Below are 18226 nucleotides of genomic sequence, written 5' to 3'. Positions count from 1 at the left end.
AGCAAACACGCGCCATAGGATCGGGCTGTTTGGGGATGGAATCTCAAGCATTCTGAGAATTAAATTTCCTAGAAATGATATGTTTTTCATGCGTGTTATTAAATGGCCTTGCTGACGTTCCCTTCTTTGCATCTTCCACGTAACAGAGATGGAAGAGTTCATGGTTTATATTTGCATTCAGAGAAACTGCCATTCATTCCCCCGACTTCAATTTAATTTCTGCATTTACCATAGCTGCCAAGTTTTCCCTTTTCTCGCGAGGAAGCCTATTCAGCATAATGGAAAATCCCTTTAAAAAGGGGATAACTTGGCAGCTATGCATTTACCGTAGGAATTGGGGGGGGGCTGAAATCCACTCAGCCCAGCGCGCAAAAATACAGCTGTTTAAAAATGCCATGGTCCAAATCCCTCCTCCAGCTGAGAAGATCACCTGGATGGATCTAATCCGGATTCTGAGCCTCGCTCAGTTTCCTCCGCCCCGTTCCCACAACCTTTGCCTAACTGGACAGGGCGGGGAAATGTTGGTGGAGATTCCCAGTCCTAAAAAGGAGGGGGGAAGATGGATGAATGGGTCAGTGGGGTTCTCTCACGTCTGTCCGGGGTTTGGTCTTCTCGGATCAGAGTCTGGGGTCAGATCCATCGGCCACCTGTCCTCAAGTGGACCCAGGAGTCTTTTACCAGCAGGCGCCCACCCCACTCTTCCCCGCCACGTCGGGCCAGCCCCACCCCAGCCCATCTTGGTTGAGTCCCGGAGTCCGAGCTCGCCCTAGATGAGGTGCTGGGGGCCGCACAGCTCCGCCCCTTCGATTATGTCCACCTCGTCCTCGGTCTCCTCTAGCAGGAAAGGCGGCGGGTGCCCGCCCTTGTGGGGCTCGGCAGAGGAGGAGGCCGAAGAAGCGCCGGGGGCCGTTTTGTCTGGTGGCGCCAGCTCCGGCTCGCTGCTAGTCCCCTGCTCCGCGCTGTCCTCCGCGCCGGGGGCCTTGGGGTCGTCCTGGCTCTTCCTCAGCTGCTTTTTGTGCTTCATCCGACGGTTCTGGAACCACGTTTTCACCTGCAAGGAGAAGCGGCGAGGGTTGGCTCGGGAGCACGTCAGAAGGGAGAGATATTCGGAACTCCATCCTCCCAAACGCCATCCCTGCGCAGTGGGTGGGATGGCATTGGAAAAGGGTGGAGGGGAGGGGACCGAATGGGAAAGGTACATTTGCCAAGTGGACAAACAAAAGTTTGAAAGAAAAAGAAAGCGGGAAATGATGATCCGGTTTCGAAACCGGTTTACATTTTCTAGGGCAAGTGGAAAGTCCGGGGAGGGCTTGAAATGCCTCCGTGTATCACATCTGCATTGTGAACACGTTGGACAACTATTTAGGAGCCCAGTTTTCTTTGGGTTTCTTAGACTCTTTCAGGGGGATCCTAGCGCACGCCTGCCATTAAACACAGCACGTGGCCGCTCCAAGGTTCACGGAAGCTTGCAAAGTGTTCTGCCCACAACTCCCGAGAAGAAGCGGGCGCCTTAGGCAGGTGGGAAATTGAGGTTGTGTAAGGGGGGCTTATTCAACACCCCGCAATGTCAGCCCATCCTTCTCTTACACACACGCGCGCGCGCGCGCGCGCGCGATTCCGCAATGGGGAGAGAAAAACTGCCCTCCACATTCACCGTAGGTTTCTGATTGGGTTCAAGCCAAGCCAGATGCCCCATTCTTTATTCGCAAATAAATTCAGCGGAGTTTTACTCCCAGGTAAAGCGTGCATGGAGTTGCGCAAGGGAAGGAAACCTAAGGTTGCAATCCTATGTAGGCTTAATTTGCTAGTAAACTCTACTGAGATCCTTAAGGCTTACTTCCGAGTAAACATGCATGCACATGCTTCATTGCACGACTTTGTAGCAGAACTTCATCTGCTCATCTCCACGCCCCGCTAGCTTCACCGTTGCCCTCCCATTATTGACATGCAAACTGTAGGGTCCTCGGGGCAGGTCTTTTGAGCTTCTGTGTCAGTTCTGGAACCTTGCGAAGTGAAGTGATGGTCCTTTGTAATCCAGTTCAGACGACAGACTAAGCTCCATTTGCTCCTCGGGGTGGCAGATTTGAGAACCGACATCTCTCTGGTGAACTTAAGGGATGGCTGATTTATGATATTAAATTCTGCCCCAATAGCATATTATTATTATTATTATTATTATTATTATTATTATTATTATTCCTGCATTGTAGGGGGTTGGACTAGATGACCCTCGGGATCCTTTCCAACTCTAAAATTTATTATTATTATTATTAATTCTTCTACTACTACCATCACTACTACTATTTTACTATTGTTCGGGTTTTACTGAAATATCATAAACTGTCCCGTGGGCCGGGACTGCAACTCAAAGGGCGAGAACTCAAATCAATTAAAAGTAATTCGACACGAACATTTTGGTTTACTGTTACTGTTTAAATTCTTTCTGTGCCGCCTGAATCCTTCCTTCCGCCTCCACGACACAGAAAGGCTCTCAACACACTGAGCCAGGACTTATGACCGCTGCAAGCAACATCCTGCGCACGTTTCCTGAGAAGTAAGCCCCCCCCCGTGTCCTCCATGGGACCGACTCCCGAGTAAGGCCGTAGGCAGGAGGACCGCAGCCTCGGTCACCCAGCATACCAAGGCTCTCGAGGGAGGGAGGAAAACGTTCCGGGGCTCACTCCCCTTTAAGACAGCTGCTTTCTCCTTAAACCCCCATTGGGGGCCGGGGGCTTTTGCGGGGTGCCTGACTGCACCCACCCACCCACCCACCCACCGCGCTTCGTCCCTCCGCATCCTTCCAGCCCGGCCCTACCTGGGTCTCCGAGAGGCTGAGCGCTGTGGCCAGTTCGACGCGCTCGGGAGTGGAAAGGTAGCGCTGGATCTCGAAGCGCTTCTCCAGGCCGGAGAGCTGCGAGTCCGAGAAGACGGTGCGGGCCTTCCGACGACGGCAGTGCTTGCCCGGCAGCTCGGCGTGCGGGTGAGGCTGGAAGAGAGCGGGCACCGGCACCCCTGCAAGGAAGACACGAGCGGATCCGTGGCGAGCCTGCCAGGCGCCCCACCGACAACCCACAGCCCACCTTTAGGAGAGATCGATAGATATAGATTCTTGGTGGGAGGAAAGGTCCGTGGAGTCCCAGGCCAATGCCCTCTAAGAGGTCCAGGCACTGGGAGTGGAGGTGTCATGGTCTCCGCCAAACAGAGGTAGACTGCCCCTGCCCGCGGAAGCTCCATGTAGCCATAGCAGCGGGTTCAACGCCGAGAGGCCTCGACAGTAAATCGACTGCAAACCACCGAGAGGCCTCGTTTATGTGAACGCAGCCCGGGATGGCGAAGCCGCGGCATTGCAACCGCCAGAGTAGGTGTTGTTGTTTTTTGTTTGTTTGTTTTTTTGCCATTCCCAACACCTAGCACCACCACACTGCCTCTTAGGAGTAGCATTGAGCTCCCTAATTCTATGTTCCCCGCGTAACCTTTGGACCTCTTATGCCCCCTATTCACTAGACTTCGTTTTAATACGTGTCATTTCGCACCCAGTCCTGGGCCCCATCTCCCTTCCTGGGCCCCATCTCCCTCCCACCCCCGCACTCCACTTTCTTTGAATTCAGATCATGAGGCAGCCACCTGAAGGGGTAAAAGAAAATCCTCTGCCGTTTGGCCCGGATTAATTAATACGGATTAAGCGCGAGGTCTGCTTTCCTGTTCCCAAACCCCTCTTTTACGCACGTGAGTGAGCACAATTCAAAATTGGGGCGGAGGTGTGTGGGCGGGTTTCCAAGAGAAACAAACGGTGGTTGAAGAGCCCCGGAGCAACTCATTCCGTGGTCTGGAGTGCTTGGAGTCTGGACGCCTGCGGGACGCCTTTTCAGGGAACTGGGAGGTGGTGTGTTCTTAGCTCAGCACCTGAGCCAGTTCCTGCGTTCCGGTCCAAAATCTCCCCCGTCGATCATGACAGAAGTGGGACGTTCTTCTTCCAGCCCCCCCGGCCCCCCTTACCCCAGTTCCCTGGACGACACAGAGCTCCCCTCCCCTTTCTTCCAGGGTAACGGAACGAACAGTCTCTGCTAAAGGTCTGCCGACCAAAACAGCTAGCGGTGGCTTCAGAGGCAGAGCTAAAAGGCCACAATCTCACACATTTACACGCTTACGTAGATTGAAGTCAGTAGGACCGACTTCTGAGTGGATAAGCAGAAGGTTGCGATAGAAGCAAATTGCGTGCGTGTCCCTGCGAAGATCCTGCCAGCAGTCCTAACCCTCACCCCGCAAGCTAGAATTTGAACTCAGGACTTCTTCGCTGTCTGCTACTACATCAATTGGGGGCGGGGAGAGAGAGAGAGAGGATTTCAGGAGGACTTTTCTTTAGCCATGGCAGAGCTCCTGTGACTTTGCTGTGTAACAGGCAGAAAATCTGTTGGTGAAGCTTTCCCCACCCCCAACACAACGGCGGGGAGAGCTTTTCCTGCTGAATTTCTGCCTTCCTGGAAAAATAAAGGGAGCCTGCAAGTCCGGAGGCCATTAAGGGCAGCACCAACCGCTTTCTCTGACATCTTTCATTGCTAAGATTTCCTAGAGTTGATCTACCCTTCACCTAATCTCCCAAATGCAAATGCGAGTCCCAATGGGTCATTAAATATTTGTGACCAACTCCGCAGCTATTTCCCCTTTCCGCTTCCATCCTCGTTGTTCTCCTTTGTTTTCTGGCTTTTAAGACTCTGCAAAAGTCCGTCATTTAAAAAGAAACCCTCTGGATGTGCGATTGTAATTCCACGTCCCAGAGTGGATGCATTCCAGACGACTCTTTTTACCGGGTGTCAGTTCACCGTGGTTTGCAAGTAATGGCCGGCAAAGCAGAGCTATTTCTCTATTATCCTGCTGAGTCCTAAGGAAGACTTTATTTGATCACCTATCAGGTGGATCTGCGGGTGGGAACAGAATGTGGAAGAGCGGCCGTCTGCACCCGCCAGCCTGATTCCACATCGGATCAGGAATGCCAGCTTGGCCCCGCGACCGTGAGTGCCCTGCAGCGTGCAAGGTCTGGCGTCAAAATTTGTGGGTGTGCGGCCCCTTCATGGGGAATTTTGTGGGTGCTCGGGCACCCAGGGCCGCAGGGAGTCGACACCTATGCATTTGATTACGTTGAAGCCTTTAAAAACACGCGCTCACTGCGGCTCCTTATTTCTATATGCGATACTCTCTATACGGGGTACCTTCCACGTTTTAAATCGTATAATCGTAAAGTGTCGTTTACTTTCCTTATAGGCAAGATGCAAGGCTCGTGTGTTTCTTTTCACGACTACTGTTTTCGTATTTCTAAGATGTTTTCCTTTATCGACATTTTTTTTAAAAAAATAATAAATTATTTATTTTTGTTTGATTTTGCATTTTCATGACTGGAAAAACGGGATTGAATAAAACCATCTCAAGGAAACATTCTTGTGCGCTTGGTAACTCTTGAAAAGCTTCCTAGTCTTTTGGGTTGCAATCCTGTGCAATTTCAAGCAACGTCCCCTTATATTACTTATAATTTTTAATTGAATACATTTTAAGGAAATAAATTTTAAGTTTTCGTCTGACATTTTGGCTTTTTCCCCCTTTCCTTTTCTATCCCTTTGTAAATATGTAAGTCTTATACATTCTAAAAGGTAACGGGTTGATGCTTTTTTTTTTGTCAAAAGGACAGTTGTTTCCGTCTCTATTCTAAATTAATTAGCGTCTTGCTTTTAACGAATTCTAAATACTGGAGTCTAAATTGTGGGGTGAATTCGGTTCGAAAATAAATCCAATATTCGTTTTCGTTTATAAACGGAGAATGATTCATATTAAATTATAATTTCAACCACTGGTCGCTCCACAAAATATTAATCTGTCTTCTCTTCCTCTTTAAAAGTCTGAAGGAAAACAGCAACCGCGTGAGTTCATTTATTTATCTGTATTCCGTGGGAAAGAAGTTCCGTGGGAAAGAAGTTATTTTACAATTTCAGATTCAATCGTGACATCGCTGAAAAGTTCTTAAGGTTTGGCTCGATTTATTTTTGAGCATCGGAAGTCAGAAACTTTGGAAGTTAGAGACCAATAGGACTTTACTTCCAAGGGCTTCTGATTCTTTTAAGGACGAACTGAAACTCATATAGACTGAGGGATTTTCGTGCCCGCGACGCAAGCGGAGGATCTCTGCGTCAAGGGGCTAATTCCCAAACTTCCAGCGCCCTTTCCCCGCTTATTTGATTAAATCTCTCCTCTCTTTCATCAAAGAGAGCAGGGACGGAATATGCCCTCGCTGCTCTGAATTTTTATAAAGCCTCAACCCGCGTCTTGTCATTTTGTGCGTAAAGAAGAAAGTTTGACAACCACCTGGATGAAATCGGATTTGGGGGGCTTTCGACTAAACAGTTCGCATCAGCAGCGCGGCTAGACTTCACTGGACAGCTTTGCCTTTTCTTGGACAGCAAAGCGGGCACCTTCCACTCCTTTTTAAAGCCTCCCTTCCCCGAAAAAAGCTCACCCACCAACAGCAGCCAACCTGTGGCACCGGCCACACACCGGCACGAGTTTGGGTACCAGGCAACGCACACAACAGAGACTCGCGCGGTTCCTAAAGCCAAAGGCAGAGAGGCGACAGCGAAGGCGCGCTTACCCGAAGTGGTCAAGAAATAAGGGTGGTGGTGATCCGGCTTATGGAGCGGGTGGTGCGGGTGAGGAGCCAGGATGGTCGGCGGGGGCATCAGGGGGTACCCATAGTCCAGCAGAGGGACCCGAGAGGCTAGGGGGCTGTGGAAGTGCTCGGGGGCCACTTCGCGAAGGGGCTTGGGCTTGTGGAGCAGGATGTCCTCGATGAAGAAGGAAGTTGGCCTGTGGGAAGACACCGAATGGGCCACCGCGTGCGAGGTGAAGTTGAGGTTCATCTCCCCGCTTCTGGCAACGCGGATGCGGGCTGCGGGGCGCCGAAGGAACTCCCTGGCTCTTGTCCTCTGCCTCTCCGGGTCTTTTTGTTGCTTTTGAAGCCAACCAGGAGTAGGGTTCTCTCTCAGTCGCCTTCTTCTTCTTCTTCCTCCTCCTCCTCCCTTCACGGTTTGGAGGGAGCCAAGAGAAAAGAGCAAGGTGGATCCTTCAAGGGCTTTCGGAAGCTGGGGGTGGGGGTGGGGAGGGGGAGGATTTGCTCCTTTGAGGGCCGCTCCGAAGGGGGATCTCCAGCGAGCCAATCGCGGGCTAGCAGGGCGGAGGGAAAAACCGGCTTTGCCCGATGTCACCCACAGGAGTGGCGAATGTAGGCGACGGAGGGAGACGCTGTCCGTGGTTCTGAAAAGAGCGCAAGGGAAGCTGCTTGCGGGGCAGTGAGCAGGAACGCCAAGGGATGGGGTGGGAAGGAAGGGGTGTCCACTTTGGGACAGGGGATTCAGAGGGATAGGCCCCTCCTACCACCAGCACCACCAGCACCTTCCCATGGAAAATGCAGTCTACTTTCTAGACTGCCAGGAATGTTTTTTTCCTGGGTGTAACCAGAAGCCACAATTGGCCATAGCTTCCCCCACAATTGGCCATGCACTGCAATCGAGGCAGGTGTGATCACCATGCAGGACAACACATACTCTTTTTCTCAGGCACAGAAGTACTTTCAGTGTCAAATTCAAGGTGGTTATTTGTGCATCCCTGGGTGACCGCGTGGCTCTGTGACTTAGAGGTAAGGCTTGGGAAAAATAGGAGGTGGAATGATAGCTCAGCTGCAGAGCCTGAGGGGGGGGGCTACAATCTCCCAGTCTCAGTTCTCCATCTGTGACAGCCAGGACCAACAAGTTGCTTTGTACATTTTTAAAGTGAGCCTTGGGAAGTATGGCACGAAGCAGTATATAGATGTTGAAACAAATAAAGTTGTGGGAGATATGATCAGAAATCACAACTGAGAGAATCCCTCTGTTTGAAAAAGAAGTGCAGATTGTCTGAGATACAGTTGCATGTTTGCATTGGCACAGAGAGGGATTATAGGATGGTTTAGGTTAGGACAATGTCCTAAGCCACTAAAAACCCAATCCTATGCACATTTGCCCATGAATGCAATAGGACTTGCTTCCTACTAAGGGTGCTTAAGAATGCATCATTAACAGTGTTTGTAGCAGCAGAAGAGACCTGGTCAACCAAAGTCAAATATTCCTAAGGCCTAAAACTGTGGTCCCATGCATAGATCCTTGGGAGCAAACTTCGCTAAATCCAGTGAGGATCACTTCTGACTTCACTTACCCAGAATCAGGTTCTATATTCTATTGGTTTCAACAGGAGTAACCTAACCACACCTTAATTTCCCAGCAAAAACAAGAAGACATCCAAGTGGTGATGTATCTAACAACAACAGAAATGTCCAAATGGCATCTGATGGAAACTGGAAGTGAGTTTAAAGGAGTGGCTTTCAGCTAATGATGTTCAAACAGCCTCTGACCCACATGTACATTTAGGAGGTCTTTCAGTCTTAACTTTGTTTCTCCACTTTATTCTGCATTAGTCAGGGATCATCCAGAACACTGTATCCAGTTCCAGGTTCCAAAATGTAGAAAAACTGAGAAAGGAAAGCAACAGAAATGCTCAGGGATATTGGGGGTAGTGAGTGGGGAAGGAACCTAGAAGGAAAGGTTGAAGGAACTGGGTATGTTTAGCAAAGAGAAGATGATATCATGTGGGGACATGACAGCAGTCTCAGAACACCTGAAGGGCTGTCACACAGAAGAGGGCAAAGATTGATTATCTGATGTCCTAGTGGGAAGGACTTGATCTATTTGGCTTAAGTTCTAAGTCAGTAAATTTTAAGAACATAAGAAAGACCTGCTGGATCAGGCAAATGGCCCATCTAGCTCAGCATCCTGTTCTCACAGTGACCTCACAGATCTCTGTGGGAAGCCTGCAAGCAGGACATCATGAGCACAAGAGAGCACTCTCCCCTCCTGCAGTTTCCATTAACTGGTATTCAGAAGCATCTTGCCTGTGACAGTGGAGGTAGAACATAGCCATCAAGGTTAGAAGCCACTGATATAGCCCTATCTCCTCCATGATGGAACCTTAGTAGAATCTTCTTGATCAGGGGTCAGCAAACTTTTTCAGCAGGGGGCCAGTCCACTCAGTCCCTCAGACCTTGCTGGGGGCTGGACTATATTTTTTTGGGGGGTGGATGAACGAATTCCCATGCCCCCAAAATAATCCAGAGATACATTTTAAATAAAAGCACACATTCTACTCATAGAAAAACACACTGATTCCTGGACCATCCACGTGCCAGATTTAGAAGGTGATTGGGCCAGATCCGGCCCCCGGGCCTTAGTTTGCCTACCCATGTTCTTGATCAGGGGTCAGCAAACTTTTTCAGCAGGGAGAAGGTCCACTGTCCCTCAGACCTTGTGGGGGGCCGGACTATATTTTGGGGGGAAAATGAACGAATTCCTATGCCCCACAAATAACCCAGAGATGCATTTAAAATAAAAGGACACATTCTACTCATGTAAAAACCTGCTGATTCCCGGATTGTCCACGGGTCGGATTGAGAAGGTGATTGGGCTGCATCCGGCCCCCAGGCCTTAGTTTGGGGACCCCGGTTCTTGATGGTAAGAAGAATTTGACAATTGACAATGGAATCAATTCCCTTGGGGGGGGGGGGCTGAGCTCTCCCTTGCATGGGTGTAGCCAGGATTTACGTTGGGGAGGCAGGACACCCACCTCTCATCATCCTCTGTCTAGCAGATTCGGAATGAAATGTCTCAAGAACAGTTGTTTTAAATCACTTTTCTTTTGACTCCAAGTCAAAATATGTCAAAATCTTCAGTTTTTTGAAAGCTAGGAAGATAAATTTAAAAAATAGCATCAGGGAGTACCTTTCATGAGGTTAAGAAGTATATTTTGCAAAATTATAAAGAACACACCTTTTCCATCTTATTTTAAGAAAATCTAAACTAAAACAAGTTTTCCTGGATTTGCTGGGGGGGGGGGTTCAGCATTTCCTTCTCAAGTTCCTCCTTTTTCCCGATGCAGCTTTTTGTGCATACCCAGTAAGCACAGTCCATTGATAGCTCATTGAGCATTTCAGTTTCAAATATTCTGATTAATTCTACTTTTAGTTAAGTATTTTATATTTATTTATTTGCTTGATTGTGGGGAGGGCCAACTGCCCCCATTGTCCCCCGTGGCTACGCCCTTGTTCCTTTGCTGAAGGTTTTCATTATTTTTTAAAAAAAGATTTTTATTGGTTTTCACATAAACACACAAATTAACAAACATAAAACAAACACACACAAAGAGATACACACATAACACAACCTCTTGCATCTTATACTCTTGTATCTTAATTCACTCCGCTGAGCTAAGACTTCCCTCCTTCCTATCCTTCGGCTTTGTTTTTCCACTCTTATCCCGCAGTTTCTTTTACCTACTTATTCAAAGTCAGTTCGTAGGATTTATTTTAGTCCTGCAAGTGTCCTTAAACTTCTACAGTTCCTCTCCATGTATTCAACAAATTTACTCCATTCTTTTTGGAACCTTGTTTCCCCCTGGTATCAGATCCCGTAGGTCAACTTGGCTAGTTCTGCATAATCCATCATCTTCGTCCTCCACTCCTCAACTGTCGGTAAGTCCTGTAGTTTCCATTTTGGGGCCAATAAAGTTCTTGCCACCTTTGCTGAAGGTTTTCAAGCAGAGGCCAGACAGTCATACTTTGGAGATGCTTACTTGAGAGACTGCCTTGCCCCTTATAAACCCAATAGATCACTGTGGTCTGCGGGAGAGTTTCTCCTATGAGTTCCAAAGATCTAAGAAGTCCACTCCACAGTCACTCAGAGCAGGGCTTTAAGGGCGGCTGCCCCTGTTCTGTGGGAAACCATTCCTGTCAAGATCCGACAAGTTACCTGCATTTTCCAGAAACAATTGAAGATTTGTTGTTGTTGTTCTGACAGGATTTCCCAGCTGGATAAATGGGTCTTTACCACGAGTACCCCCCCCCCCAATGTTCAAATTTTAGTCTTGTTTTAAATGTACCACAATTTTCCATATATAAGACACCCCCATGTATTGGGGGGACTCAAATCCCTCCTTCACTATCTGTGTATAAGACGAGCCAGGTTTTTAAACATTATTTTTGAGTTAAAAAAACCTGGTCTCATACATGGAAAAGTATGGTATTTGCTGTTTTTAACTGCTTTTAATTCTCTTGTATATAAATCACCCTGAGATTGTGGTTTAGAAGTCAGTCAATCAATCAATCAATCAATCAGTGGTGATTCTGATAACCACCATAATTTAAATCTATTTGCACAGCAGCTCTGTGAGGTAGGCAAGACCAATATAATTTACTTGGGGGCAGCATAACTGAGCAGGGAGGTAAACTTTGATGTCTATTGTGCTGTGCTCCATTAGTTCTACCGCCCTGGTGTGTTCCAACAATGGTTGTGAGCAATAGGTGTTTTTAAACCAAAAATGTTTAGAGCAAAACAAGGAACTTTTAGCTGAAGCTTCCCTCCCCTCCTCTCCTTCCCCATGAAGTTGAATTATTGCAGTCCCCCCCCCATCACTTCTTTTTTTCTGACTTCTTCCTTCTGCCCCTCCTAGACATTATCCTGTTGGGATTTTCCTCCAGCTCATTTGCCTTCTAATCTTATGTCTCACCCCTTATTACCTTCCCCTGCTTTTCCTCGCCTCTCCCTCTGCTTGTTATGTTGTTTTTTTTACCCCCTCCTTATCCGTAACATTCATTTCCCCAGAGTCAATTTGCTAAAATTAGGGTGATACACCACATCATAGCCGAGATAATTTCGGCTCGCATCTCAGAAAATTGCTCTAATTATTGATGTTAAATTCGGGGAAATTAAAAGAAGGCACTCCTCCTTCATCTCCTGATTTTAAGCTCTAATTTGTCAAAATCGAGTTGTCATCACAATTCCAGTCAGGGGCTGTTAATAGTCAAAATGTTTTAATAGAGCCAGAATTCTCGCAACCCATGCTATTAGATAATTAGGAGGGATGTTAGGAAGACAAGTGGTAATCCTTGGGCGCACAGACAGCAGCTCCATCTGATCTAGCAGGTAGAACAAATTAATTACCAGAATCAATTAGGCTGAAAAGTACAGTTCTCCAGGAAGTGTAAACCATGCCATACATATGGATGAGCTTGTAAATGGTAAATAAATGGCAAAACCCCGAAAATAATAGAAACGGCAATCATGATAGTTTAATGAACCTGCAACTCAGAGAACATGAGTTAATGTTACCCTAACTCCCACATGTTTGTCTGCTGGATAATGAAAATGGCCTCAGGAAGATAACGGCCACAGCATGTCTCGGTGTTCCAGAGATCACTTCATCACTCTGCTTTATTGGATTGTTAATGTTCCTTTTGCTGCAATGAAAACTGGAGAAAAACAAGAGGGCCCAGAAGCTTGTGCAAAAGTCAGTCTCCCCTGGTCCAACAAGTGAGAGCTGCTGTTTGTGGAAGATGATGCACTGGATATCATCTGGGTGTGCGTCCTTCCTGGGATGCTCACCACAGCTCCACCAAACTGACTAGGTGCATCTTTCCATTTTAGATGCGGTCACTGGTGCATAGCTGCCAAGTTATCCCTTTTTTACAGTGATTTTCCCTTATGCTGAATAGCTTCCTCGCGAGAAAAGCGAAAACTTGGCAGCTATGCACTGGTGGTTGGTGCTCATTGGAACACAAGGCAGGGAGCCCAACAGGAGGGAGAGCCAGAGCAGAGCTGACGAATTCCTGTTCCGCCCCACCCCCCCTGCTGAGTTCCACAAGGGGAAACACTTGAGGCCAAAGAGGAGGAACCTGTTAGGCTTGGCTACTCCTTCCACTGGTTGTAAGTCTGAAGACTGGCAGGTGGGGGGTGGGGTGGCTGAGGGCAGGCTGAGGTTGGTGGGGCAGTGCCCCATTTGCCCTAATGGACTACCCTCCACCGAAAGGGGTTGCATATAGGTATGGAGAAAATCCCACTGGGCATGCTCAAGTCATTTTGGAGGAAGGACTTGATATTTGCCTGTAAAACACATACTACTACTACTACTACTACTACTACTACTAATAATAATAATAATAAATTTTTATTTATACTCCGCCCTCCCCAGCGAGAGCCGGGCTCAGGGCAGCTGACATCAACAAGATCACAATTCACAACAAAACACAAAAGAAAAAAAAACAATTGATTAAAATGCAGATTAAAAGATAATCCAGATATTTTTTTTAAAAAAAAAAATTAAATGCAGCCTCATTTTAAAATGGCCCAAATCAAAACCATAAGGGAGGGAAAACATAGTGGTCAGACTGAGTCCAGCCCAAAGGCCAGGCGGAACAGCTCCGTCTTGCAGGCCCTGCGGAAAGATGTCAAATCCAGCAGGGCCCTGGTCTCCTGTGAGAGAGCGTTCCACCAAGTCGGGGCCAATACTGAAAAGGCCATGGCCAAAACACACCCTTTGGAGACACCTAAAGTAGCTCTTTTGGGATTTCAGCTCCAGAAGATATATTGGTCCTAGGCCCCAGGCCAAGGGTGGGGGAACTTTGGTACACCAGATGCTGCTGAACTACAACTCCCATCATCCCCAGCCATCGGCCATGCTTGCTGGGGTTGATGGGAATTTCTGGTTCAGCAGCATCTGGAAGGCGAAGAGTTCCCCTAGTCTAGGCATCCCCAAACTCAGCCCTCCAGATGTTTTGGGACTACAACTCCCATCATCCCTAGCTAACAGGACCAGTGGTCAGGGAGGATGGGAACTGTAGTCCCAAAACATCTGGAGGATGCCTGCCCTAGTTAGACCTAGTGGTAAAACTCCCCTTGGTTTTAATGGTAGTTGCCTCTTCCATGTTTATCACTGGGGCAGTGCCTTCCTCTATACAGTACACATATACAGACCTGGAATAATCAGTCCAGTTCTCAGCACCACCTTTTGAGAAGGGTGTTTACAAACTAGAGCAGGCATCCCCAAACTTCGGCCCTCCAGATGTTTTGGACTACAATTCCCATCATCCCTGACCACTGGTCCTGTCAGCTAGGGATCATGGGAGTTGTAGGCCAAAACATCTGGAGGGCCGCAGTTTGGGGATGCCTGAACTAGAGCATGTACAGAGAACAGTCAGGCTGGTGAGGGGTCAGGAAACCAAGTCCCATGAAAAAGGATGGGGGGGGGGACTGTGCATGTTTTACTTGGCAAAGAGAAGTTTAAGGGGAGACATTATGACAGCCTTCAAGTATATGAAGGGCTGGCTCACAGAAAAGTGAGCAGACTTGTTCTCTGCTTCTCTAGAACTAATGAGCAGATATTGTGAGGAAGCAAATACTGTATTGGCTAAACGATAAGAACCACCTCCTAATGGTAAGAGCTGTTTATGTACATAGAAAGCTGCCTTAAACTGAGCTAGACCATTGGTCCAGAGTCCTCTGCACAGACTGGTAGGACCTGTCCAGGATTTCAGGCAGGGTTTTCTGCCAGCCCTACTTGGAGATGATGGGGTTGAACCTTACCTGGGACCTTCTGCATGCAAAGCAGATGCTCTTCTACCCAATGGGAAAGCTCCAATCCGCAATCACTGTTTGTCATTGGAGCAAACTATCTCAGGAGTAATGGAGGCATTTCAGCAGACACTTTGACAGATGTGGTGGTTGTACTGAGCAGAGGTTGAATGAGATGAGCTCTTAAGGTTCCCTTCCTGCTCTAGTTTTATATGACTCCATGCATCAGAGAGTTTTATTACTATGGTTGATATTTCCTCCTGAGATATAAGAACTCATTTTGACTTAGATATATTATTTAATCAGGCACAACACCTTGCAATTGGATATAATTACATTTAGTTAACCCTTCTTGGGAACAAAGAAACTGACATAGATCTTTTTTGCATAGCTGCCAAGTTTTCCCTTTTCTCGTGAGGAAGCCTATTCAGCATAAGGGAAAATCCCTTAAAAAAAGGGATGACTTGGCAGCTATGCTTTTGGGGGGGGGTACATTTTACTGTCCTAAGGCAAATCCAATAAATATTGGAGTAGTAAAATGTCCCAAATGACATGTGTGTTGTGTCCAAATAAGGCTACATATGTCTGCTTCTCTGATTCATATTTTTTTTTACAAACCACATGGGATTCCCCCACCCCCACCCCAATATATTAACATTGATTGGGGCAAAAATCAATAGATTTCTTTGGGGTTTTTTGGTCTCAGGTGCTTTAAGTGTATTGAAAGGAAATTATAAATGGTAAGTAGCTGAAAACTGGGGATATGGTTTAGTAGTGTGCAGGTGACAGTGTCCTAGACAGATTATGGGTTGTATCAAGTGTAGAGCTAAGCTAACATCACTTAGCAGCATACTTTCTCCGCTGGTGAAATGTTTTGTGCCAATCAAACATTATTATGCAAGGCGATGAATAAGCAGGTTACTGGTAACTTGTTGTGCAATAGATCTTGCATACTGTAATAACAGCAACAACAACAACTTATTATTTATACCCTGCCTATCTGGCTGGGTTTCCCCAGCCACTCTGGGCGGCTCCCAACAGAATATTAAAAATATGATAAAACATCAAACATTAAAACTTCCCTAAACAGGGTTGCCTTCAGATGTCTTCTAAAAGTCAGATAGTTGTTTATTTCCTTGACATCTGATGGGAGGGTGTTCCACAGGGTAGGCGCCACTACCAAGAAGGCCCTCTATCTGGTTCCCTGTAACGTCACTTCTCACAATGAGGGACCCGCCAGAAGGTCCTTGGAGCTGGACCTCAGTGTCCTGGCTGAACAATGGGGGGTGGAGACACTGTTGCACTGGATTCCACAAATTGCACATTAAAACTCACTCACCTACTAGTGAAAGAGTCGCTGCACTAGTGGACAGAGAGTGTTGGATACAGCCATACATTATAAGTCTACTTCTGAGCAAATTCTGCAGTGAAAAGCGACACCGATAAACCAGACACACAAACTATAATGGATAATGGTTATAAAAAAGACCCTGTATGAATCCCCCCCCCTGTTTTTCAGAAAACAATAAACACCAGCAAACAACTTGGCTATCATCACAGTATCTAAACCCATAAAATTCAAAATCAAATACATTGTAGTACAATAGGATGAAGGCAACAATATTTTGAATATTACAAATGGTTAAGTATTTTATCCACCCAGCCATGCACAGAGAGTTGGTCTCATTTGGGGTGGAATTCTATAGTCACCTGTGCCCACAGAACAAATTGGAGAGGGGTTCTTCCATGCTTTGCCCCTTCCCTGAAAAACTAGCTCCTCCATCCCTTTAGGATTTGGGCTCAATGCGTTAGAAAGCCAACAGGCTAACAAGTGTTCTCTTAGGAGCAAACGGGGGAGGCAAATGAATTAATAGTGATGGAACAGGCTTACAAACCCAACTTATTAATGGAGCCAGCCATGGTAGGGAGAGAGAGCTAAGCGGCTTGCCTCCCCATTTCATCTAATGCAATTACTTCTCAGAGAGGGAGGGAGCACCTCTTTTAGCTATCAGCGATATTTCTTTTTCAAAGAAGATTCGAAGATTAAAGAAATGGGACTTCAGCAAATCCTAGAGGGTTGTGGGAGAGAAGCTGGAGGGGAGGTGTGGAGTGGGGGTGGGGGTGGGGGAGGAGAAAGCATGTACTGTACAGCAGAAGGACTAAGGTTAAAAGGAACAAGGCAGAGTGCTCAAAGATCAATCCCCTGCCCAGAAAAGGTGGAAAGGAAAGGAAGAGCTTCCTTTTTTGTAGCCTGGGAAGCAGAAAAGTGAAGGCACCTGTTGATTTTTAAAGTAAGCCTTTGTAGCACTGTTGTGTCAATATCCCCCCCCTGAGAATTACACTTTCACTTTAAATAAGAATCATGTTTCTAGTCCTCTTTGTGAAGATTAGTTCCAGAAGACAAAAATAATATGTGGGGAGATGCTCAGAACTTCCTTTTTTAGATTATAAAACACTCACACACCGCTCTGTAGATCCTCCATCCAGGCAAGAAAGCAAGAAGTATCAGAGATTCCAAGGACACATTTCTCCCAGGCAAAAGCACTCAGCAAAGCAGGGGTGGAAAAGGGCGTGTCCTGGGCCAAGGGGGTGTGGCTAGTGTGGGGTGTGGCCAGGGGAGAATCCTAAGGGCCAGATAAGGGCACCCAGACCTGAGGTTCTCCATACCAGCCTTAAACCTGAGGTTCCCCACTCCTGTAATAAAGAAACTGGGTTTTTTCAAAATGAAGTGGTTCCTTAAGCTTTTGCTACTCATGCTCATGCAGAGCTCATTCTACCAGCTTGGCCAAAGATCGGCTCCACCAGCCACCTCCAGCTTTTGAACTGCGCCAGCTGGTTATTATAACAACCAGTGCCTGAGTTTGTTTTTCTCCTCTTCCCTCCCTGTATCTTTCCCCTTGCGTGCCATGGCCTTTTTTCTTTTTAAGATTGTTATCCTTTGGAAATAGGGTTGCCAGACTCAATAGAGGACAGGACTTCTGTGCCTTTAATTGCCCTGCTCTCTTTTGAGTCTGGAAACCTTAAAGAGAAACCAGCAGACCCTTTGTTTAATTTCCAAGCAAAAGGTCTGCTGGTTTCTCTTTAAGGTTTCCAGACTCAAAAGAGAGCAGGGCAATTAAAGGCACAGAAGTCCTGTCCTCTATTGAGTCTGGCAACCAGGGCCGTCTTAAGCGCCCCTGGTGCCGTGGTGTGCCGGATCCCTCCGGCGCCCTCCCGCCCTGTTTCCCAGCGCGGTGGGCGGTTGGGCGCCGCTGCGCACGGGCAGGCAGGCAGGCGGGCAGGCAGGCGCAGCGCGGTTGCTGTGGGCGCAGCTGCGCGGCGGACCGGCCGGCCAGCGGGTGGGCACAGCTCGTGGCGCCCTCCTGGCGGGCTGGCGCCGTGGTGCCCTGCGTCACCCAGCCTGGCCGTAGGGCCGGCCCTGCTGGCAACCCTATTTGGAAAGGAACTGCCTTGTTTTACTTGATTGCATGCCAGGTTCTCTGGGAGATTTTTTTTAGCTGAAAAGTGGAGTACATATGCTCTAAATCAGGCTTCCTCAAACTCGGCCCTCCAAATGTTTTTGGTCTACAACTCCTACCATCCCTAGCTAGCAGGACCAGTGGTCAAGGATGATGGGAATTGTAGTCTCAAAACACCTGGAGGGCCGAGTTTGAGGAAGCCTACTCTAAATTAAATAAGTGATAAATAAACAATGGAACCAATCTCTTCCTGTGCTCAGCTTATTTGGTGGTGATGGTGGAGAAGCTTATTTGTTT

General features: G+C 47.5%; 1 protein-coding gene across 1 annotated transcript; it reads right to left on the bottom strand.

Moving 5' to 3' along the window:
* Positions 1 to 766: 766 nt before the first annotated feature.
* Positions 767 to 6902, bottom strand: BSX (brain specific homeobox). Its single transcript, XM_035138848.2, has 3 exons — positions 6635 to 6902; positions 2816 to 3012; positions 767 to 1051 (listed from the first exon to the last, which is right to left on the bottom strand). Exons 1-3 carry the CDS (start codon positions 6900 to 6902, stop codon positions 767 to 769), a joined length of 750 nt encoding a protein of 249 aa, XP_034994739.2.
* Between the last annotated feature and the right edge of the window lie 11324 nt (positions 6903 to 18226).

This window comes from Zootoca vivipara, chromosome 15 (genome assembly GCF_963506605.1).
Source record: "Zootoca vivipara chromosome 15, rZooViv1.1, whole genome shotgun sequence".
NCBI classification, from domain to species: domain Eukaryota; kingdom Metazoa; phylum Chordata; class Lepidosauria; order Squamata; family Lacertidae; genus Zootoca; species Zootoca vivipara.
The sequence above is the reverse complement of the archived record's forward strand: the minus strand, read 5'-3'. Positions and strand labels throughout refer to the sequence as shown.

Bases quoted from the DNA above. Each gene is read 5' to 3' on its own strand.
- BSX (XM_035138848.2), bottom strand. From the start codon at position 6,902: ATGAACCTCAACTTCACCTCGCACGCGGTGGCCCATTCGGTGTCTTCC. The intron at 3,013-6,634 runs GTAAGCGCGCCT...TCTTCCTTGCAG, and splicing joins TTATTTCTTGACCACTTCGG to GGGTGCCGGTGCCCGCTCTC. The intron at 1,052-2,815 runs GTAGGGCCGGGC...TTCTCCTTGCAG, and splicing joins TCAGCCTCTCGGAGACCCAG to GTGAAAACGTGGTTCCAGAA.